Source organism: Corvus moneduloides, chromosome 24, assembly GCF_009650955.1.
Source record: "Corvus moneduloides isolate bCorMon1 chromosome 24, bCorMon1.pri, whole genome shotgun sequence".
Classification (NCBI taxonomy): domain Eukaryota; kingdom Metazoa; phylum Chordata; class Aves; order Passeriformes; family Corvidae; genus Corvus; species Corvus moneduloides.
The window spans coordinates 4046710-4070055 of NC_045499.1; the positions used below are offsets into that span (position 1 = coordinate 4046710).

The following is a 23346-nucleotide window of genomic DNA, read 5'->3' on the forward strand; positions in this document are numbered from 1 at the left end:
GCTGCTGCTGCTCTCCTGCCCCTTCTGCCCTGTTCCCTGCCTATGTCCTGCATCCCAGGTGCTGCTGCCACCCTGGCTGGTTGGGGAAAACGAGGGGGTTGTCTTCCACGCCATCCCTGGCTTCCGTGTTAGTTCATGTGTAAAGATTTTCCTCTAATTGTCCTGTGGGTGCAGAGGGAGTGTGTGCTGCCTGGCACTCACAGTTAATTTTACCACCAAGTGTTCTCTCTCCTTCCCTATTCTCTCTCTCTTTTTTTCTTGGTTTTATTTTTTAGTTTTAAAGAAAACATTTCCAGCTGCTCATGATCCCTGTGGGTGGAAAAAACCACCCCCCTCCTGCACCCAAATGGAAACACGGACAGAGCTGTCTGTCCCTCTTTCCTTTCCCAGTGCTGGGTTTGGGGGACAGGACTGTGCCTCTGGGATGTTGCACTGGGGACAGGGGGACACCTCTGGCTTTAATGACAAAACTGGTGGGAAAACAGGAAGGGAGCAGAGTGGCACCACTGGGACCCCGGTGCCTCTGAAGGTGCTGGTTTGGGGGCAGGTCCTGCTCTCTCTGAAGCATCAGCACAAAAAGCTGCTGATGGTGCACGACGAGGGATTTCCAGGAGAACATTGTGTCTCAGCTTTTCATGTTTCTGTATTGTTTAAACCCCAAATCCAGAGGAATCGCTGCCCAAAATAACCTCTGGCCACTCAGGATGTCCCTGGGCCTGAGCTCTTTCCTCCTCTTCTATAAAGCAACCCCTTCTAACTGGGATGGGACCAGTTCACCAGTTGCACTGAGGGCATCAGACTGGAGGGCACATCCAGCAGCAGCCCTGGTGTTTTCCTGTGAGCAGCAGAGTGGGGTGCAGGGCGGGCTCCGAGGCTCCCAGATCCTCTGCTCCTTCCCAGCGCTGCCATGCTGGAGCAGCAGCTGCAGAAGGGAGGCAGGATGTGGCCCAGAGGACAGAGCCGACAAAATTCTGTGTTTTTGGAGATGCTAGGACCACCTCACGGGGTCGGCCTGGGGGCAAAGCAGCAACTTCTTCTTTACTGGGGTCTGAGACTGGCGGGGTCCTTCACTGTGCTGAGCTGTGCCAGCCTCTGCTCTGCTCCTGGGGGTGTCCCCGTGGCCCCCTGCCCTGGGCTGGCTGTCTCCTCGCCGGCTCTCTCGCCGTTAGGTGGAAGTGTTGTAGAGGAAAAGAGCGATGGTGCTGCCCGGCTCCGGGCTCCACCAGTGGCCATAGCCAGGCACGGGTCCTTTGTCCTCCTGTCACGGCAGCACTGAGCTACCGAGGGGAATTTTTAGGCTGGATGCACCCAAGAAAGAGGAAAACTCCCCCGAGAAGAGGCTCTGAGGCTGCAGCAAGAGGAGGTTGGGCAAGAGAGAGGCATTGCCTCAAGGCAGCAGCTCCCCAGTGTGCTCCATCCCCTCGTTGCTGCCGTGGGGGAAAAGCCCAGAAGCCCAGGAAATGTCCCCCTCGGTGGCCTCAGAGAGGCAGGGCTGGTTCCTTGGTATCACTTGGGGTTTCTCTGGGGGTCCCACATCAGCTGGGGGATGTGGGTGCCAGGCAGGACCCTGGGCTGCAGGAAAGTGTCTGGTGGGAGCGTGGCAGCCCCCAAAGTGGGTGCAGGGCAGCCAGGGGGCTGCCAGGGAGCTGGCACAGCTGCAGGAGCCTTCCTCACAAGGAGGAGGAGGAGGAGTTGTCATCACTCCCAGCCTGCAGCCGAATCATCCCTCGTTCATTGCTAATTCCTCCCCGCAAGCCCGGATGGGCTGCTTTTTTTTTTTTTTTTTTCCCCGCATTTCTTTAAAATGCAACTTTTCCCATCAAGATCTGTTAGTCATGAGGCGTATAATGAGTTTTATATATATATTTAAGTGGTCTGACATTCGGCATCCCATTATCCCCACTCCTTGAGAGAGGCACGGACCCGATGTGTGAATGTCAAGCCCATGCGAGCACAAGCAGTGCCGCTCCTGCTCTCGAAAGATCCAGATCTGTTACCCACGTTCATGTGCCGGGGGTGTGTGGGAGTCTCTTTCTTCTGGAGAGAAACCCAAGGCTGTTTTTTCATTTGTTCTTTTTTCTCCTTGGCCTATTATTTAGGTGTTTTTGGAGGGGCCGAGACGAATTGTTCTGTTGGTTTTGTTTTGCAGTTCTGTTTATCCCTTCGGTAACTACCCAGCACAGGGGGAGCTGACGGCTTTTTGCAAGCAGCTCATGCAATTCCTGCTGGAAAATGTCTGTGGGGGCTGAGCCAGGGTCACCCCACTCGTTCCCTGCCAACTTCCACAGAGACTTTTCCCAACCCCGTCCTCTTGCTACGGCTCGTCTCTGCCTGACGTCAGTGAAAATCTTCCCTTTGCTGCAAAATCCCCAAGGAGCAGGACAAAAGTGTCATTGTGGCTCTTCTTTCTTTCTTTTTCTCCTCAAATCCTTCTTCTGCTCTTTTCTTTTCTTCCAACCTGGCCTTTTATTTCTTCCTGCGCCACCAGCACTGGCAGGACTCGTGTCCCCGTGCTGCTGCTCCTCCTGGCCACGTTTCTCCCTCAGACAATTGGGACACTGGAAAAGCATCCCTAGCCACCCCCACCCCTTATCCTGCAAACTTGTTTTTCTTTAAACACACACGAAAATAGCTCTTGCCGGGCCTCCTGCTTTTTAATTGTGTAGATATTACAGCTAATTACAGTTCTATTAATATTTCACTTTGAATTAAAGATTTATTTTCCGCACCCTTCTATCCAGGAGGGAATTGAATCCACACCCAAAGCAATTGCAGGCACTGGCAATGCGGCCCCCGGGTGTGATTCCTGAGCCTCCATCTCTTTGACAGGAGTGACCCATGAGGAGGAAGGAGGAGGTGGTGGCTTGTCCATAAATTATTCAAAGCCCTTTTGCAGAGCTGAGCCGGAATGTCCAGTCCATAAGATGCGGTTTCAAGTTTTCCTATATTAAAAAAAAAAAAGAAAAAAAAAAATCAAATTGCAAGCAGTTGTGTCTCCTGGATGGCGCTCGGTGGCCTCAGCAGTGGACATGGTGACCTTCCCAGCTGGCCGGGGGCCAGGGCAGCGGGAGGCTGGAGCTGCGGGCCCGGAGCTGTGCCTGTCTGGGGACAGCTGTGGGATGAGTGGGATCAGGGCATGCAGAGTCTCCTGCATGGATCCTGTGAGCCCTGGAGTTCAGGGAAAAGCTGCTGGGGGCCCTGGAGGTGCTGGAGCACCCTGGGTGAACACAGAGCTGGGAATCGGCCCGGGCTGTACCCCCAGCCCTGTCGCCGGGGCAGGAGAGGCAGCGACTTGCTCAGTTCCCCTGGCTCTGTGCCTGCCGAGGGGATATCGATCCTGGCAGACTTCTCCGTGTCCATTTGCTGATGGCATCGAACTCTCCTGGAGGATTTGATCAGCTCTGACTCAGGCACTGATCAGGAGCCCTCGCAGCGACCTTTGTGGGGTTTGCAGAGCCGCTCTCGGGGTAACCTCACACCTGGGCTGCACCCCTGGAATCACTGGGGCGTCTCCCATCCTACCCACCGTCCTCTCAGCCCCCACGTTGTGGCTTTTCCCGTTGTGCCGGGGGAAGCATCGGCTTCAGCTGGATTTCCAAATGTTAATTGGGTTTTGACGTTCCCGATGGTGACACGAGCGCTGTGCCGGTGTTTTGGGTTCTGACGGCTGGCAGAGGGGTGTGAGAAGGGGAGACGTGCAGGCCGTGAGGCTCGGAGAGGAGAAGGGAGGCACTGCCAGCTCAGCCATGGTGGGAAGGGCGTCCTGCAATCCCTGGGATTCATGTTCCCAAGCCTTTGGGGGGGGCTGGATTATGATTTTCTATCGGAGCCAGGGCAGCAGCGAGGCACTCCTGAACGAGCCGGCTGCTGGAGCAGCTCAGGTGGTGCCGAGGCCGAAGTTCTCCAGAATTTATCCCAAACACCTTCCCCCAGGGATTCTTTGGGAGCTGGGCAGATCAGAGCAGGGTGGTCTGGTGTCCTTGTGGCCGGGTGCTGTGAGACCCTAGGCTGTGAGCAGAGCACCCTTGTTTCTCCTTGAAGGTGAACACACGTCTTAGAAATCCCCAGGAGCTGAGGGCTTCACCCGACTCCGAGCAGGGACCTTGACCTTAGGATGCCTCTAAAAGCGACTTTTGGCGAGAGATTTGTGCCTGGCTTATCCTGTGGTGTCTGGAGTCCCCTCAGCCGTGGCTTGGGGCAGACAGGGGTCCTGTCCTCCCAGGGGCTTGGTCTTTATGTCCCCTCCCCATCGACCACAGTGCAGATTTCCTTTTGCTTCAGTTCCTGGCATCAGCGCTGGAATGGCTGAGGATGCTCACACGGGGAGGGGGGAGCTGTGTGGGGCCGTGCCCCCCAGGCTGCCCTCCCCTGCCCCGCCAGAGCAGAGTAACAACGAGCAGCACTCGGGTTCTTGCTGTAAACGAAATCACTGCAACAGCCTGGCCGCTCTGCAGGAGACGGCGCTCTGGGCAGCATCCCGGGAGCACCTGGATCCATGGGAATGTTGCACTTATTTCCATGGCAGGAGGGTGGCTGGGCAGCTTTTCAGGAGATGCATCTCACTGGAGAGCCCAGAGCTCTTTCAAAGGCCCAGCTTTGCGTTGGAGCTGGGCAGTCCCGAGGGCTTTTGGAAAACCGGCTCCTTCTCCAGCCTCCCAACCAGGATTTGGGTGAAAAGGAGCCTTTTCCAAGGGCAACCAGCCCGCCCGGGCCCTGGCTGACCCTCACCAGGGCTGGGATTTCGCTGTTACAAACGAGCAACACAAATCACCCCTTAGGGGAGATGAGGCTGGAGTTGCGTGTCTGTGGTCCGTGCTTGGTTCTTTGGTGCTGGAAGGGGGCAGAGAGCCCTTCCCGCAGCCAGACCCCGCTTCGTGTGCGCGGATGGGTCCCTCCAGGAGGGGCTGGGAGCTCTGGCAGCCCTGCGTGCCCGCAGGTGAGAGCCGGGGTGTGCCCTAATTGCTCCGGTGACCGAGCCATCACCGCCGTGTCATTACCGTGATGGATCGCAGCAGTTAATGTGTCAATGGCCATTACCAGGGGGTTGTGTTTTCTCTGGATTAATGAATCGACACAGCACGACGGGCTCCTCGAAGCCGCGGGGCCTGGCGGGGGGGATTGATGGGGAAAGAAGGCGATGCAGGAGCCGAGCTCCGCGGGGCGGGGGGTTGACAGCGTTTTATGGGAGGGAGAAGAGAAGGGCAACGGCCTGGGGTGACGAGCATCCTCCCTCGTCGCTGCTTGCGGGAGCTGCTCCCACCTGGGAAAGGGAATTTGAGGATGGCTGTCACTGCAGGGAGCCGGAGACCCTCAGCAGCCTGGCGGGGGGACCCTTCCGCCAGGAGCCGGGGGGGGGGGGCCGGGGTGGGGGTCCCCGCGCTGCGCTAGTGCTTTAAGAGGCTGGCAGAGCCGGCGGCGGGCTTCCCAGCTCCTCTTCATGCAAAACTTCCCCGGCCCCGGCTCTCCTCCTCCTCCTCCTCCTCCTCCCTCCTCGTCTTCCCCCTCCTCCTCCCCCTTCTCCACCTCTTCCTCCTCCTCCTCCTCGCCGCGGCTGCGGTGCGCGGAGCGCGGCGGGTCCCGCCCGGCTGCGGCTCGCTCGGCTCCCGGGCCCGGCCGGGGCTGGGGGGGCCGGGGCCGCCCCCGCCGCACGCCGCAGGGCCCCCCCGGGCTGCCCGCGCCCCCGGGCCGGGGGCGGATCGCGGCACCGGGCACCGGGCGGAGACGGGGCCGGCGGCGCCGCCAACTTGGCACTGCCCGCGGGTAAGTGCGGGCGGCGCGGGGGGAGCATCCCCGGGACTCCCGGTGCCCCCGCACCTTCCCCCGGGGCTGGAGTGCCCCCAACTCTCCCGTCCTACAGCCTCGCCGCTCCCCCCCTGCACAACGCTCTGGCGAATTTTTCGCCTTTCCTTCTTATTTTTGGGCTGGGGGGGGCTGCGACAGCGGGGGCTGCAGCCCGGAACCCCCAGCGCTCCCCGCTCTCCCACTCATCGCATTATTCATTGTTGGGGACTGCGGAGCGCTGCTCCCTCCTCGCCCCGCTGCTCCCCTCCTCGAGGGGCACGGAGGGCACCCCTTGCTCTGGTCCCCAACCTGTCACCTTTGTCCCCAGAGGTGCCCACTGCCCGGCGAGGGCTCCGGGAGGGGAGCTGGGGGGATCGTCCGGACGGAGGGGGCTGGCAGGGGTTGGGGCAGGAGGCGGCGGGCAGGGGCGGGTGGCCGTGACCGGGGCCGAGCCGCCGGCGGGGGCTGCCCTCGCCTCGCCGCAGCGGGCAGCGCCCGCAGAGCCGCCGCAGGGCAGGGGGGACAGGAGGGCGGCGAAGAGCTGAAGGCGCTGCCTCTGCAGCTCGGAGGGGCTGTGAGGGATAAGACCCTTCCCCGGCGCCGGAGCGACCGCTCGGAGGCACCCCTGGGCCGGGCAGAGCCCCGCTCCAGCACGGGGTCGGTTTCCTCTCCGGAGTGTTCTCCCGCTCCTTGGCGCTCTCCGGGCGAGCGGATCTGAGGCGTCGGGAGCCGCTGGGGAAGTTGGCAGCCGTGAGAAAAAACCGGAGAACTCTCCCACTGCCTGCCCGGGTGCAGCCCCGCCAGGCCTCCTCTTCCTCCTCCTCCTCCTCCTCCTCCTCCTCCTCCCCGCGGTGTGATGAGTTTGCCGTGCTCTCCCAGCCGGGTGATTTTCCGTGGGCTGCTCCGGCGCTGGGGGATGCCCGCTGCCTTCGGCGGCGGCTGCGACGGAGAGGCTGCGGGTGAGTCACTGCCTTTGCCATCGCCATCGCGCTGCAGGTGACCTGTGGCTCGGGGCTCGCCGGGGGTGGCACGAGGCAGGGCTGGCGGTCACCGCAGGAACCCACCGGCAGTGGCCGTGTGCCCCGGGCAGGGCTCGGGGAGGGACGGAGGGATGGAAGGATGAAGGCAAGGAGCAGAGCTGATCTGTTGAATGCAGCGAGGAGCTCGGGAAAACGCCACGAGAACTGCCAAAAGAAAAAGCTCATTTCCTTCCCTGCCTTGGCTCCCTGTAAGCAGCGTTTATCCGCACCAGGCAGCGGGGAGATGAGCTGGGGGATGCGCTGGGCAAGGCTGTGGAGGGGGGAGAGCCCGGACAAGACCCTTTTCCCGGTGACCTGACACCTCCGCGCCGGGAGGCTCGGTGCGATGGGATGTGCAGAGATCCCGCCTGATTTTGGCCGGCTTGGCCGAGCTGGAGGGGCAGTGCTGCGGGCCGTGGTGAGGGTGGTCCCTCTCCGTGATGGCAGAGGGTCCCCATGGGCAGCGGTGGCTCCAGCTGCCCCAGGCTGGGGAGCTACGGGCAAAACCCTTTTGAGGACGGCATCAGACACTGGGTTAGGGGTGCTGAGCTACACCCCGGGGTGTCAGAGCAGCGTCAAGGGGATTTTCCCGTGGGAATCGAAGCTCGAGTGGAGCCATGGCCTGGCCCTACATCCCAGGGGCAGCATCACCCTGCGGAGGAGCCTAACGGCTCCCCGAAAAAGAGCATCACGTGCTTCAACTTTGGCATCAGGCAGGAGGAGGATGGATTTGTCAGCTCAGCCACCCCCTTCCAGCTCTTCCCAGAAAGGCAACGGCTTGAAGAAGTGGCAGGTCCTAATTATAACATACGTGAACCCGCGCCCGTCGCCCTCCCCGGCTTCGTGCCCGCTGCGGGCACCGGCTCTTCCTCCCGGGCGCTGCGTCTCACGGAGGGTTTTCCTCCCTGCAGTTCCCTGGATGGCCCCGCACCGAGCCCGGCTCAGGATGGGGGTCTCTGGAGTCACCGCCGGGGGGGTGTGGGCAGGGGCTGGCACTGCCAGACCGCAGTGTCAGGGCGTAGGTGTGATGGGGAGCGGGGACACCGCGTGCTGTCGCGGGCACTGCCGGACACCGGCAGTCAGGCCGCGCTCTCGCTCGGAGCCAGCACGGTCCCAAATTGCAGATGGCGATAAAAAATTAATTGCGGGATTCTGCTGCACGTGGCAGGAGCGGAGACGAGCGGTGGCTCCTTCCCTTCCCTTTCCTTCCAGCCGCTCCCGCTGGAGCTCTGCGCCGGCTGCCGGCGGAGACCTCGCGCTGCCTGCCCGCAAGGTGAGCTGCTGTTCTCTCTCCGCTTGCTCTGGGGCTGGATCCTGCTCGCCTTCCCCCGCCGCTGCGCCATCCCATCCTTCAAAGTGAGGGATTAGCCCTGACCTGCTTGGCAGCGGGAGGGAGGCGGAAGGAGAGGGCTTGCTGCAGTTAAGGACATATATAAATACGGTGTGATAAATATTCCCTGGATCTGATCTGCGCCCTATGGGAGCACTTTTGTTTGGACTTCAGCGTCCTTCAGGAGATGCTTCTGGGCAGTGAGGTGGGTGATTGTACCCAGCTTTTGCCCACCATGGGGCTCTGAGCTGGCTGCTGGCGGGACCCGGGTGCAGAGAGGACTAGTTGGCACCTTGGTGATGGGCTCGGGCTTGTGCGAGCATTGTGATATCGGTTTGTGCATCGATCGAGGGGTTGCTGGGGCAGGGGCTGCATCTTGGAGCTCATTGGGGGGTTTGGATGGCACAATCCGGGGGCTCTGCTCACTGCTGCCTGCTGAGCCGTGGCCTTGCTTCTCCGAGCGAACGCCGGGGTACTGGACCTGAATACTTAAGGTTTTGCCTGTCGGGAGAGAACTTAACCTGGCGTCCCCTCCCTCTGTCCACATCTCAATTCTGCTCTACTTCATGGAGCTTTTGTAATTAAAAAGACCAGGAGCCAAGCGAAGTTCCCTGTAGCTGCTTGCAAGCGGGAAGTGAGTGTACACTAATTGGGATATTGTGCTGCCTGCTGGCTGGAGGAAGAGCAGGTGGGGAAAGAAATAGCCTTGATTTTCAAAAAGATGCTTTGGAGCTGGTAGGATCCAGTGTGGCTTAAGCTGGCATAGCCCTCCCAGTGCCAGGGCTGGGCTGGAGTCTCTGGTGCTGGTGGTGCTGGGCTCTTTGGCACTGGGGATGGGGACGTGCAGGTGAGTGCTGGGTGCTCTTGGCTGATTATTCCTGCATCTCCTGGGCTGTATAACCAGCTCAGCCTCTGCTGGGTTTAACGAGCCCCAGAAAATGCCCTGGCTCTGAACTGGGAGACGATGGATCCTGCTGCAGGCAGAGCTCTGGGGAGCGGGGTCTGCTCGGAGTCTGTCTGGAGCGTGTCCCACCACAGTCCAGCCTGGGCAGTGCTTGCGGGGTCGTGCAGGAGGAGCTGCGTCAAGGAGCCGCAGAGGTGATGCCTGGGATGGCCGGTTCCTCCCCCAGGCACTGGAGAGGCTTTTGCAGCAGGAGATCTCTGGGATGTGGGGGAATTTTTAATCAGACTTTGATTTCATGGAATCACAGAATGGTTCGGGTTGGAAGGGACCTTAAAGCTCATTCAGTTTCAGCCCCTGCCATGGGCAGGGACATCTTCCACTGGACCAGGTCGCCCCAAGAGGGGCTGGCCTGCCCAGCTGAGCCCTCCCCTGCTCCTTCCAGGGCCCTCCGTGGCTGGCGATGCCGGTGGCCCGGTGACCACCACTAGAGGGGGGCAGGATGCCACCGTGCTGCCCGGGCCCGTGTCCGGGGTGCCGGGACCCGCGGGGCTCTGCGTGTCCCGGGGCAGCAGCACCCACAGCACCCGGCACCGGCTCCCTCCGCCCTGGCGCTGCTCAGCCCACCCTGGCTCGGGCAGGGGATGACCCACGGCCGGGCTCTGGAGATCTTCTCGGTTTGGTTGGTATTTGCGCCACTTCCCAGACCCGGATTAGGCTGCGGCATAGCCGGGATGAGGGCGATGGGAAGGCTCCGTCCTCACTGGTGGAAGTTGGAGTAGCAGAATTGCTCCTTCCTTTGGGGCTGGGATAAGCACCACGCTGAGTGATGGTCCCACCCTGTTATTCCCACCCTCGGGGTGCCCCTGTGGAGCCGCGCAGGTGGGGCAGGAGCCGTGCAGGTGGGGCAGGAGGGCAGCTTTGGCCCCTCGCTGCCCGGAGCGTGTAGGTAAGGCTGTTCTCTGCTCCATGAGTACCTGCTGCAGGCAGGTGTCTTCTTCCAGATGTGCATCTCCTTCCAGATGTGCCCCCGGTGGAGCAGCTGCTTTGGGGAGGCTCGGGCATGGTGGAAGCAAGGTCTGGGCTGTGTGGAAGCAGTGACTTGTGTGTGGCTGAGGGGTTGCTGGAGGCAGGTGGAGGGAACAGGGGTGCTCATCTGTCACCCCTTCCTGGGCCGTTTGCAGCAGGGGCTCAGTGGGTAACTCCAGCTCCATCTCCCCCAATGATTCTGTGAGGGATCCGAACAAGCTCCCTCCTCCTCTCCCTGTTATTTGCGCTTTCTTCTTGCCTGCCGTGATATTTTTACCTTCAGTTCATTCAGATTATATGATCAAAGGAGCCACAAAGGGGAGAGAACAGAGAGGGAAAAAGCTTAAAAGAAGAAAGGGAAAGGCAGTGGGCTCTGGGGGCACTGCCAGCTCTGCGGGAGCTGCCGTGGGCTCTGAGGGTTTTCCTGGGAGCGGGTCCATGGTGTGAGCATCCCACCTTTGATGGGCAGAAATGTTGCAGCTCCAGGGATGAGGGTGGGAGAAGTGACCTGCTTTCAGCTGGTGTGGGGCTGCCAAGGCGGCTGTGGTGTCTGAGCATCCCTTCACCTCCCCATCCTCCTCCTCCCCAGCACGGGCAGAGCCTGACCCGCTCCCAGGCCATGCCAGGAGCCACATTCCCCTGCTCCATGCCCACTGGTGATGCGTGGGGTGGTACCTGCAGAGGGGACAGGACCACGCAGAGGGCTGATCCGTGTCCCTGATCCCCATCCGAGCAGAGCCACGCTCCAAGGGGCTCTCCTGGCGGGCTGGGGCTGGTGATGTGCTACAGCATTCCCAGCCTTTGGAAGCACAGAGCTCGGGTGATTCTGGTTCCTTAAAAGCCCCGGCTGTCAGAATCGCTTTGGAGATGGGCCTTCAAGCAGCTGCATTGGGCAGGGAGGTGCATAATTTATGGAGGTGAGTTGAAGCCAGGGTCCTCCTGGCTGGGATGGCTGCGGAGCGGGAGCAACCCAGGGGCTGGTGAGGTTCTGTCCGGCAGAACAGAACCATCCACGTCTGTCCGTGGGCTTGGGTGCCGGCTCTGGGCTTGAGCTGAGATGAATTTAAGCTGTTTCCTTGCTCTCACTCTTGCAGCCCGTCCTGCCTGGGGAATGCATTTTCCTGCTCGGCTCCATGCTGCTGTTGGTGCCTGCATTAATCATGCGCTGCCCTCAGCATCCATCAGCAGCTGCTGTGTGAACAATGGTGGGCATAGGCACGAGGGGGAACCTGTCTCGGGGGGAAACTGAGGCAGGGATTGTGCTGCTGGGGCAGGGGCAGCTCAGGTGCTGTCGATATTTGCTGCTGGAAGCCGTCGATAATGGAAGCAGCTACTGGTTCAGGAATCAGTGGCCTGAAGGGAGAGCGGCAGGAGCACGGTGCTTTGGGTTGTGACTCGGATCCGGAATGCTGGGTTTTGGCAGTGCCTGGCTCTCGCTGAGGATGCAGAGCTCAGTTTGTGGGGCTCAAAACCCGTTGGGAAAGAGGAGGGATGCTCTAAGATAGGCAGTGACCAGGGCTAGGGGTGTGTGTGGGGTTTGCCCCACTCTGAGCACTGTCTTGGGACTTGTCCCAACCTCGCAGTTCCCTTAAGAGGGGACAGGTCGGGACAGAGTTCCAGGCCCCCCCCCCCCCCCCGAGCTGGTCACTGACCTGTCCTGCTCTGTGGGGCAGTGTCCACAAGGCCCTGACCAGCCCCTCTGCCCAGATGCGATTTGGGCTAAGCCAAAACCCCTGGGGTGAATCAAAGACCCAGCAAATCCCAAATCTATTTTTTGCAATAACCCCCGGTGCTAATTTCCGCCAGCTCCCTGATGAAAGCCCGGAATAGCCAATGTCTGCTTCCTGCTCCTGCCTAATTTTCTCTCTCCTCTTTTCCCCTGTCCCTCCAAGGTCTCCAGAGGAAGGACCCAAAGCTTTGCATGGGCTCGTGTCTCTGCCGCTGTCTCTCCTCCCTGGTGTAGCCATGCAGACCCCGGCACCCTCCTGCATCCCAACCTCCCTCCACTCCTCTGGGGCCGGCAGCGCCGTCGGGAGCTGCTGATGGTGCCGGAGCGCGATCCCTCCGGAGCCATGCTGCCCGCCTGGCCCAGCCCGGCCCCCTGACCGCCGCGTTCCCGGCCCGAGCTCTGCCCCAGCACGGCGTTGGCGATGAGTGGGGGTCACTTTTGCATGGAGCGTTTGTCCTTCTGCCTCCTCCTGAGTGCCTGCAGCTGGGGGTGGGCGCCCGGGGGTGCCGCCAAGCCCAAAGGCCAGGGCTACCCGCACATGAACTCCATCCGCATCGACGGGGACATCACGCTCGGGGGGCTCTTCCCCGTGCATGGCCGGGGCGCCGAGGGCAAAGCCTGCGGGGAGCTGAAGAAGGAGAAGGGCATCCATCGCCTGGAGGCCATGCTCTTCGCCCTGGACCGCATCAACAACGACCCCGACCTGCTGCCCAACATCACGCTGGGTGCCCGCATCCTGGACACGTGCTCGCGGGACACGCACGCCCTGGAGCAGTCGCTGACCTTCGTGCAGGCCCTCATCGAGAAGGACAGCACCGAGGTGCGCTGTGTCAGTGGGGGACCCCCCATCATCACCAAGCCAGAGCGGGTGGTCGGCGTCATCGGCGCCTCGGGCAGCTCCGTGTCCATCATGGTGGCCAACATCCTGCGGCTCTTCAAGGTAGGGCTTGGCCAGGTGAAGAGAACCCCTTGGCAAAACCCCCGCGGGTGCTTTGGCAGCGTTTCTCCACAAGTGTCTCTTCCTCCGCAGCTGGGGGGAGGCAGAGCCGGTGTTGTTAAAATGCTTCTCCTGCCTCCCCCACGTCCCCGGGGATCCCTTCCTCCATCCCCCTCCAGTGACGACACTCGGAGCAGGAGGACTTTTGTCTCATCTCCCCCGGCTTCGTGGAGCTGGTGCTCCCGCCCCGTGGCGGGGGCTGGATGGGGAGCTGGGCTGAGGGCGGGTTTGGTACCGGTTATGGGGGATGCTCCATCAGGGGTGTGGGTCATACCCCAAAATGTCAGGTCCCACCTGAGCCAGAGGACTGGGCAGCCACAGGGCTGGAGGCAGCGATGGCCGATGGCAGGGGACAGCTGAGATTGCTCTGCTCCAGCCTGGGGGACATCAGCCAGGCTGGGGACACTTGTCCTGTGCCACCAGCCCCAGGGGTGCTCGGGCTGTGGTGGGATGAGTAGGGCTCTCTCTCCTGCTCCGTGCCAGCTGCAGGAATGCCGAGGAGTTGGTAATTCCTTTCCTCCTTGCTGTACGTTTATTTATCCCCAGCCACATCCCTGGGCTGCAGAGTGTGTGAACAAGGGCCCTTCTGCAGAAATGAGGGACAAATGTGAATATTCTGCACTTCCAGTAGCAATGGGGACCCCAGTCCCGTCTCAGCCTTCTCCCAGCACCCTGAAACCCCTGTGTTCTGCAGGATTGGTGCTGTTTCCTTCTCTCTCTTCCCCCTCCCTCTTCCTCTGCCAGCCCAGCATGCTGAGAGCTGGGTGCCCTCCTGGGAGGGCTGGAAGCTGTTAGTGGAGACGGAAAAACCAGATCGCTGATGGAGTTTGATTTTGCTGGGTCCCTTTTTTTTTAAAAAAACGTGCTAATGTTCCAGGCGATGAGTGAGAGGGCTATTCAATAATTAAAATAATATAAATTAGAGGGAGTGGGAGGAACTTAAAAGCTATTTGCCGAGACAAAAAGATTGAATACTTGCTCTGGAGAGGAGGAGGGAGGCTGGCAGTGGGGAAGGAGGCAGAAGAGTGACAGTCAGAGGAGCTGGGGGCAAGTACAGCCTTTCTAGGTTCTTTTTTCCCCCTCACCCTTCTCCTCCAGTTTTGGTCCTCGGGCAAAGAGCTGTGACCTGTACAGGAGGATGTCACTGAGCTCAGGTGCAGCCCTGCCCCAGCTGAGCAGCCAGGCTCTGGTGCTGCTGGTGGTGCATCCTGAGCCCCAGAAGTTTTAACCCAGAGCTGATCCCAGCCCAACGGGGCAGGGAGGAAATGCAGGTGGAGGATGGAGACCTCAAAATCCCTTGGGAGAGGAGAATAAGGAAAATCTCAGCCTTTTCCAGACAGCAGTGGATCCCGGTGTGGGGGTTGGTGCCCTCCTCAGAGGTCCCCAGCACAGGGACACCATTCCCATGGGACCGGGGTCTCGTCCCACCTGTCTGGGCACAGCCATTCCTGCAGCAGGCAGGGGCTGGGGGTTTGGGGGTTCTGGAGCCTCTTCCCCCCTCCACGACCCGAGTGCTGCTGCTGCTCTTTGTTACTCAAACACTGCTTTTATGGCACGGACATGCTTAAAATGAGAATAAGGCGACTTCCATTTCACGCCGCCGCTGACCTTTAAGCATGGGTGACTCTGCTCCGAGGTTCAGCAAAGCGTTGGCTGCCTTGGGCACAGGCAGCTGCCTCTGCCCATTCCTTGGGGCATGGCACTTGCTGGAGCTCTGCTCCCGCTTGGCCCCGTGTTGCTGTGTCACTCCTGTCCCCCTCGGTGCTCCCCCAGCACGGGGATGCTGGTGGAAAGTGCTGGGAGCTGGAACAGGGGGACCCTCCCTGTGGGGTGTTCCAAGTGCCCTCTGAGTGCTCTGCTTCCTGAAGGGCTCAAGTGGTTCTTGGGGAGGGCTCCAGCACACCTGGGAGGGCTCCAGCATATCCAGCGAGTGGCATGGAATGAATTAGAGTCCACCAAGGCGAGGAATCCACACAAGCCCTGCAGAGCCCTGCCTGGGATGGGGGCACAGCAGCCCCCCCAGATTTTCCCTGTCTCTCCTGTGACCGTGTGCACAGTGGGGGTGGCTGTTCCCTGTCTCAAAATGATGCTCTCCCTGCTGTGGTCCCTTGTCCCATCCCACACTCCCTCCTGTGCACGTGTCCTTGCTCCATCCCTGCTCCGCCCCCTGCACAGCCCCCAGCCCTCCCCGCCAGGCCGGCTTTGCTTCTCCCTGCCAGGGCTTTTGTTGCTCCTGCACTACATAAATAAATAACGGGTCCTTCGTTAGCTGCCGCCTCCTAATTAAAGCTGTACATCAGTGGAACCACTTGCAGATGTGGCATCCTGTGTCCAAGCCAGTTTCATCACTCCTCGTCGCTCTGCCTGCAGAAATTCCTCTCCCCAAATCTGTGCTCCCTGCTCTGTGCGATAGCATCTCTCTGCCGTCACTTCCAGAGCGCTCTGGCACGTTCCAGCTCCTTCCCACCCCTTGCTGCTGCCTCTCCAGCCCCAGCTCTACCCACTGGCTCCTGAACCACCACGGTGGTGATGGTGCCAAGGAAACCAGGCCCTTCTCCTTCAAATGTGATCCCCAAAAAGCTGCACTGGGGTCTGAGATGCGTTTTTCGCCCCCATCCATAAAGACCTGTGACAAGATGGAGCCCAAGTGCTCAGCGTGAGGTGAGCAGCCAGAGGATGGGCTTGACACGTGCCAGGCACTTTGAGGTGATAGTTTCCTCCGTGGCAGCCGCTCTCCGCAGCGCAGGGCTGTGGTACAACATGAATAATTCACCTGAGGACGGCGCTGCCCGTGCTGCAGCCGGGCACTCGGCACCTGCAGGCCCACGAGGCTGCGCTGCCTGGGGCTGGCGGGTGCAGAGCTGGGTCGGGCCCTGGTGCTGAGCCCCCCGGGCAGTGCTGAGCCCCCCGAGGCAGTGCTGAGCCCCCCGGCTCGTGTCAGGGTGCCCTGAGGCTGTGGGCGGCAGCGGGATGGAGCGATTCAGGACCACGCGTCCCCACTTAGCGGGTGAATAACCTTCGCCGAGCGGGAAGGTGGCAGCCGGCCGGGGGAGGCTCTGATTAATCCCCCGCTGCTGCCACTTCATTTCCTTGCTCTTCATTGGGCTTATTGAAACAAATTGCAGCTGCCTGGCTCCCCTGGGCTGCCCCCAGCTGTGAGGGGTCCCTGGGCACGGCTTGCTGAGGAGGCGCGGGATGGGTGGTGGCAGGTCCGGCAGGGATCATGGACAGCATCCTCCTGCACCTGCTGTGTTTCCCAGAGTTTTATCTCTGCCTTTTCCCTCTCCAAGGAGGTGCTGAGGGCAGGATCCTGGGCCTGACCCCGTGCCCAGGGAAGGGGCAGCAGGATGGGGCTGCGGCTTGTTCCATCCCGACGCCGAGCTCGGAGCAGCCCTGCTCAGCCCCTCGCTGCTCCAGGCCCTGTGGTGCTTTACGCTCTCCCTAATTAAAAGCTGCCATCCAAATGGCTCGATGATGGAAATTCTAATTAAATCAATTCCATCTTGTCGGCGAACCAGGGGTTTGCATAAGATATGCATGAAATTAATAATTATGGGGGGGGAATTAGCTGCTCCTGACCCTGTTTGTGGCATTGGGGGTCTCGGTGCAGGAGCCCCTGCTCATGGGGTGCTCCTGACCAGTGTGCCCAGCTCTGGCTTTGCAGTGGTTTTGGGGTTTTTGGTTGGTTTTTGGTTGGTTTTTGGTTGGTTTTTGGTTCTTCCTTCCTGCCTGCTCAGGGTGATGTTGATGTTGATGGTTTAAGTCTGGTTTGGGATGTGTTGAAATCGCCACCTTTGCCTAATTCTTCCCCGTTTGGGGGATTCTGTCTCCCACCGGTGGAGAAAACACCACAGCAGCTCCTGAGCCTCATTAACGATGGATGATATTGATGGGTACCAAATCCAGCTTTTCCAGTGCATTTGGAGTCCATTGCCCCTGGGGGAGCAGGATGAGACCCTCAACCCCCACTCCCACCATCTCTTTTACCCCAAGGGATGTTTCTGTAGGCTGGGGGTGCTTCTGGGTGATGGTTTTCGGTTCAAAACAAGAGGAGGAAGGGGGTTTTGCCCCCTGGCCCTGGGATCACTCCCCACTCTTGGTGGGACAAGGAACTCTTGGGGTGCAGGAGAGCTGGTCCCACTGATTTCTCCTCAACACAGTGTCCCAGGCTGGAGATGAGCCAGACAAGGGACCACCAGTGCCCAAATACGCAGCTGAGATATGTTTCCAGCTCCCTCTTCCCACTGCATCCTTCTTTCTAAGAACCTTGAATTCTCTGCCTGCGTTTTGCTTTTATGTACCTAAAAGGACTTTTGTCTTTTATCTCAGAAAATAGCTGGTGCCAGGAGTTGGGCTATCAAAAAGGCAGAGGGGAGAAAAGGCAGAAGAAATCTATGAAATGGTCATTTGGGAACTGGTATTTTATTTTCACTTTCATCCAAGGCAGAGGAGCGAGAGAAAAAAGCCCTTTCCTTTTGTTTATTAAAACACAGTTTCCAGTCCGTAGCCTGTGGATCAACAGGTATTTTCTGGGCTTTATTTTCCAGCTGAGGCTGGAGCAGGATGGGCAGGCCAGGGGTTAATCCCAGGCTGTCGGAGCTTGGATGGGATGGTGATGGCACGGGGAAAACTGGGAAGTCTCCATCGCCAGTGCCCTGCAGAAGAGGTTAAACCAAAACGCTCGGCAGAGGGAAAATCATTGGGAAAGGACCCTCTGGAAGGGATGGGGTGCATCCTTGCCCCCAAATCGCCTTTGATGTGGGCACTGCTGCTGCCTGTGCCCTCGTGGGCATGCTGTGGACACTGCCTCCATCCCAAGCGCGTGTCCATCCTGCAGGGAAGAGGTGGGATTGGGCTGGAGCAGCCCCCCTGCTCCCCCCAGGGTGAGTGATTGCCAGGCGAGTGCTTCACCTGCTGAGCAGAATTTTAATGGAGTCTCATGCACCGGCTCCAGTCACAGATCCCCAACGAGCAGATCAGAGCCCCTCGGAACGGAGCACAAAGCAGATTGTGACAGGGAGTAATCCTATTTGTGCCTTGATAAAGATTCCTTCCTCTCCCTCTCCCACTCCTGCTCCATCTCTCCCTTTTTTCATCTCCTATTTCGCAGGCAGGTAGAAGGGTGGCTGCTCCTTTCCGGGGGCCTCTTAGCATTCAGGTGGAGTCGTGGGTTTATAACACCGGAATCGCATTTAATAGAGAGAGGCAGGAGTGGGAGAGGGGAAATCACAGAGAAACAAAGGAGGAACTGGGAGGTGCAGGACTGGAGGAGGGTGGAGTGGGGCCAGGAGGGTCGGGACACTCAGGAGGGTCCGTGAGGTGGCCCAGGTGCACATCTGATCCCTGGGATGCAGCTCCCCAGCCGGGCTCCCAGTGAGGTGGCTGGGGCTTATTGCAGCAGCTCGGATTCCCACAGCTGGTGGGGAGAACCCGGGCTTGATAATTTAATAAGGCTTTTCCATCTTTAAGATAAATGAGGATGTGTGGTGTGTTTTGGAGATGGAAAGTGCTGTGTAAGTGTTAAACATCGCTGATCCCGCGGTGCTAAATCATTCCAATGTGCCCAGAGAGGTGCGGCGGCTCTGGTTAATTTAAAGGGCTTATTTAGGGCTGGGGGTGGGGGGGCAGGAAGGGTTGGATCTGTCCTTCCTGGGGAGGAAGCCAAAGGGAGACCCTGGCAGTGCCGGCCAGGGCAGAATCACGGCTTTTTCTGTGGTCTCTCCCACACTGGATGCTCAGAAAACCCTTCTGGGGTCCTGCTGGGTGTCCCTGAGCTGCAGGTGGTCCCCAAGCCCCGATGTCCCCTGCAGCACCCGATGGTGGCACACGCTCCACCTGCCCCATGCTCATCCTCAATTCCCACCTCCCTCTGGCCCAGAGCAGTGCTTGGGAGCGTGGGCACGGCCGTGGGGTGGAGATCATCAACCACCTCCCTGCCCTGACGCTGTGCCTTTCCCTCCTCCACCCCAGATCCCCCAGATCAGCTACGCCTCCACGGCGCCGGACCTGAGCGACAACAGCCGCTACGACTTCTTCTCCCGCGTCGTCCCCTCGGACACTTACCAGGCCCAGGCCATGGTGGACATTGTCAAAGCCCTCAAGTGGAATTACGTCTCCACCTTGGCCTCCGAGGGCAGCTACGGTGAAAGCGGGGTGGAGGCCTTCATCCAAAAGTCCAGGGAGGATGGTGAGTGGATTTCTCCCAGGATGGGAGCAGCTGTGACAGGAGGACAAAAGGATGAGATGGAGGCATGTGTCTGGTTGGACTCCTTGAGCTGAGCTGGGATGTGGATGAGGTGATGGATGGTGCGGTTTGGGGCATGACCCTGGAGCAATGTGGGTTTTGGGGCTGCCCAAACAAGCAGCCAAGTTTTCCAGCAAGGCTTGGGACCAGAAATCCTGGGCTGCCTCCACTCTGCAGGGCAGGCTGCTTTTGGGAAGCATCTCGAGATCCTACTCCCTGTTCCCCAGCTCTGCCGAGCTGGTCTCACCCCCTCCCTCTGTGCCTGAGCCACAGCACTGGGCGCCTTCCAGAAGACAAGACTTCTACAAATACTCCCAGGTTTTAACAGAAAATCAAGTTGGCACCACCACGAGCTTCACCCAATTTTAGTGGAATTATCCCCCAGGGCAGGTGCTTTAATTTGTCTATGGGCTTTGGACAGGCAGAAAGTCCGTGCTCAGCAAAACTCTTTGGGAGGATTTGTCTGGAGGCAGAAAGCGTTTTGCTGACGGGAGCTCTGGGATGCTCAGGGGGGATTAGCAGCCTCGGGAGCAGCGCAGGAGCTTGTGGGGATCTGAACATCAACCCCTGGATGGGCGAGGAGGCCCCGGGAATCGCTGCTGTGGGTGCTGCTACCACCAACTCGGAGCTGCCCCCAGACCCCAGGCAGAGGCTGGCACAGCACTGGGGTCCCTCGTGGCTCTGGCATCACGTCGGCCCCACTGCTCAGGGTGAGATGGGAGGTAAAGGGTGTTTTTTGAGGCAGTTAAACCCCTGCAGGGCGCAGGCTGCTGCTTATTACAGGCTAAGTGTGTCTGAATGGCACATTAGGTTCTGGCAGAGTCGGTGGGACACCGGCCTATCTGGAGCCAGTCAAACTGCGTTATGGCCTTATAAATGGATAAAGGGAATAAAAACTTCGAGGTGACGAGCTCCTAATCAAAGCCCTATAAATAGGAGCAGCGTTAATTCCGCCTCTCTCGCGCGTGCCCTGGCACCGGAGCTGGCTGTGCTTTTAGTATGCAGAGAAACCCATCTGGGGATCCAACTCGGGAGCTGCTCTTCAGGATTTTCACTTGAAAAGAGGAATATTTTTCACGGGGCTGTGGCTTCACAAGGAGCGATGCCTGGGGATGCTCCCGAGCGGTGGCTGCAGGGGATGTGTGGAGCTGCAGGTGCAAAGGGGCTGTGCTGGGCGTGTGTAACAGCGCCTGGCACATTTGGGGAGGGGCTAGGGATGCTCTGCTGCCCTTCCGTAGGTGCAGCCCCCCGGGGGATCTGTGGGGTGGCCGGGGGGATGCACAGGCACGATTCAAATCCACGCTGCTCCTCCACAGAGCACCAATAAGGAGCGGTGGTTGTGACTGGAGGCCCTGCTGCAGCACGAGCTCTTCTCCTTTGAGATACCTGTGGTTCCCATGAGCTCCTCTAACCAGATGTTAATGATCTGACAGCGTAATTGCAGAGTAAAGGAGCACACACAGAGCCAAAGCGGCCGCGTGTTAATCCGGGGCTGCGGCAGTCCTGTAATTTGGGTATCCACATAACCTGGCGATTATGTGCATTAGTGATAATTTAGTTATCAAAAATCAGATTTCCACGGTGCCTGCGGTGTGAGGGCAGCCCGTGTGGTGCCAGAGGTGATGCTGCGGCCCTGACGCGCTGCAGGACCACGGGGATTTGTGGGAGCTGCCCTGTGCAGCCTGAGCGTGGGGCCCCGGGTGGGTTCTGAGTTGCTCCCTGGAGCATCTCCCTTGGGAGCGAGCGTGGGGTGTCAGCCACGCTGCTCTGCCCATGGAAGTAGAGCCACAGCCGTGAATAATGGTGAGGCTGGACCAAACCCACGCTTTTTCTTTTTTTTCCCTTTGTTTTATGTATTTGAACCTCCCCAGCCCTGCCAGCTGTGGTGGCAATGCCGTGCTGGAGGAAGAGCCAGGCTCAGCCCACTTCACCTCTCTGTCTTCTCCTGTGCAAAGGGCTCTGCTGGCACCAAACACCTTTTCACCAGCACAGATCCATCGGGAAAGGGTGAAGGATCCGTGCCCTCTGTGGGATATTTCTGGCTCTCAGTTGCATTTCTCCAGCAGCCTAAAGGATCCTGCGATTTGTCGCTGCTTCCAGGGGCCTCCAGCCTGTCGGGGCTGTCAGCTGAGTGAGGATCTGGCCTGTGCCAGGGGCTGGCTGGCTGTTGGTCAAGTGGTGGAGATTCCCCGTGGGGGTGTTTATGGTGGGGGAACTGCCAGGCACAGCCCCAGCCCCGTCCCCAGCCCCCCACGCTGGCTCTGCCCGGGGGGTTCCTCACCCACCCGGCTCAGGGTGAGCAGCTCCCGCTCTCCCTACAGCGCTCTGCTTCATTTCTCATGCTGAGCCCGAGCCTTCAGAGTCGGGTTTTATTTCCATCAGGCAATAATGCTCATTGCTGTCGTTAGCAGCTCGCACTCAAGCTGTTTGCTTTCTGATGCATTATCAACTTGACCTTCAGTTTCAATTTTTAGCAGAGCCTCACGTTGAAGCTTCGCGGCGCAGTGGAAAACGGTTCTGCTTGAGGCACAAAGCGACCTCTGACAGCGATGTGGGGAGGAAACTCGCCCTGGAGATGGGTTATTCTTGCAGCTGGGGCTGGCCCTGGGCTGCCACGACAGGCTGACCTGGGTGGCTGTTACATCTTTATTCATTTATCTTTATATCTTTATCCATATTTGCAGTCACTCTGGTGATGATGCTGTTGGCCTCTGGAGGTTGCTGGTGGCTGCACTGGTGGCTGGAGAGTTCTTGTTCACTTGAGTGCTGCTTTTTGGGTTTTAGCATTGCAGAGATGTTCAGTCTGCAAAGGATGTGTTTTCTTCAGCCATTTTTAAGGGTTTTAAGTGCATTCTGCTCCCCAAACCCATCCCACTCCCCCAGGGCACCCTGCACTGGCAGTGGCTGTCAGCTGGATTTCCACTGCGCGCCAAGGTGCGCAGCAGGGCCAGCATCGAGGTGTCCCTGGTGTCCCCACCTCCAGCCCCTCTGTCCAGCATCTCCCCACGCCCCTGACCCGTGGCATCATTTTGGTGGTTGGACAGACCCACCCAGGAGCCTCTGGCTCTGCGTTGTTGAGGTCTCTGCTGTCTCCAAGCTCGTGGAGATGAGGCCTGGGATGGACGTGGGTGTGAGGGAGCCGGCGTGTGCCACGCGTTGTGCCGAGGGTTGGAATGTGCAGCGCTGGGTCTGTGAACAGGGGAACATTCCCAGCCCAGCGCAGGACTCCTCAGTCATGTACCTGGATCATGTTCCCACCCCCTCTATTGTTTCATCCTTCACTGAGTTCTCCATATTTTTAGCTAAGAGCCTGATGTATACTTGTGATGTGTTTGCTCATCCCCGTGTGACATCCCTGGCTGTCTCTTTCTGGTTCCAGCCGGGTTCATTACTCGCGGTGGCTGCACCAGGAGGTCGACCCCCAAAAAGCCACTCCCAAATCTTGAGGCAGGAGTTTTGACCGCAGCGTTTCGGTCTCACCACACTCAGGAGAGGGCGCAGATCTCTGTCCCTAATGGCTTCTCCTGCAATCAGTTGCTTCCTGGAGGCTTTGAAGTGACACAAATAACGAGTCCCGGGGCAGGGGAGCAGGCCACCATCCCAGTTACGGCTCTGGGCTTGGGGATCTCATGGGAAGGCTGGAGTTAGGACGGGAGCTGGGAGTAGGCAGCTGCTCACGGAATGCCGTCGCTGCCGGGCTGTGCAGAGCCTGATCCCTCCTCGGGGTGCCCGGGGTGGGGGAAACATCCACATCACTGTTCCCAGCACGGCTGAGCCGGGTCCCTGCTTGCTCCAAGCTCGGCAGGCGCCGGCTCTGCGGGAGCCCTGGCGGAACCCCCTGAACCCCGAGCTGATTAAACACCGGCAATCAAGAGGGGAAGCCAGAGCGGCTGCGCTCCCGTCGAGCCTTAATGGTGGAGATTAAAGCCTGCCCCGTGTTTGACAACAGGGTTACCCCCAGCGGCATCGGGAGAGTCCCCGGCCCCCTGGCGATGCCGGGGGAGGCGAGATCCCACCGGGATGGGAGGGACAGGGCCGCGTGCCTGAGGATGGCGCAGGCAGCGTTGGAAGGGGAGGTTTGGAAGCGGGCTCAGGTTGGGTTTTCCAGGCTGTTTCTTGCCGCGGGTGCTCTGTGTCCTGTGCCACCAGCGACGAAATGCGCGGGATCTCCTCTGAGCATCCTCGGACTGCCGGTGGGATGTTCTCCCCATCCCTGTAATTCCTGCCCCTCTTTGGTCCTTTCCCAAAGCTGGGGAGGAGAGGGGTCCCCATGTCTCACCTGCTGCCTTCTCCCAGAGTCACACTGTGTCCCAAGG

General features: G+C 59.5%; 1 protein-coding gene across 4 annotated transcripts in view; it reads left to right on the top strand.

The window, feature by feature from the left end:
- The first annotated feature begins 5667 nt into the window (after nucleotides 1-5667).
- Nucleotides 5668-23346, top strand: part of GRM4 (glutamate metabotropic receptor 4) — a 35225-nt gene continuing 17546 nt past the window's right edge. The window contains exons 1-3 of one of the 4 annotated variants that reach the window (XM_032133106.1): nucleotides 5668-5760; nucleotides 11953-12729; nucleotides 18757-18973. In XM_032133106.1, coding sequence (XP_031988997.1) covers nucleotides 12211-12729; nucleotides 18757-18973 — 736 coding nt within the window. In that variant the 5' untranslated portion in view covers nucleotides 5668-5760; nucleotides 11953-12210. Of the gene's footprint in view, nucleotides 5761-6635; nucleotides 6741-7619; nucleotides 8074-11952; nucleotides 12730-18756; nucleotides 18974-19568; nucleotides 19741-23346 lie in introns of those variants that run through there. The other 3 variants (XM_032133108.1, XM_032133107.1, XM_032133109.1) reach the window with 3 other exon arrangements.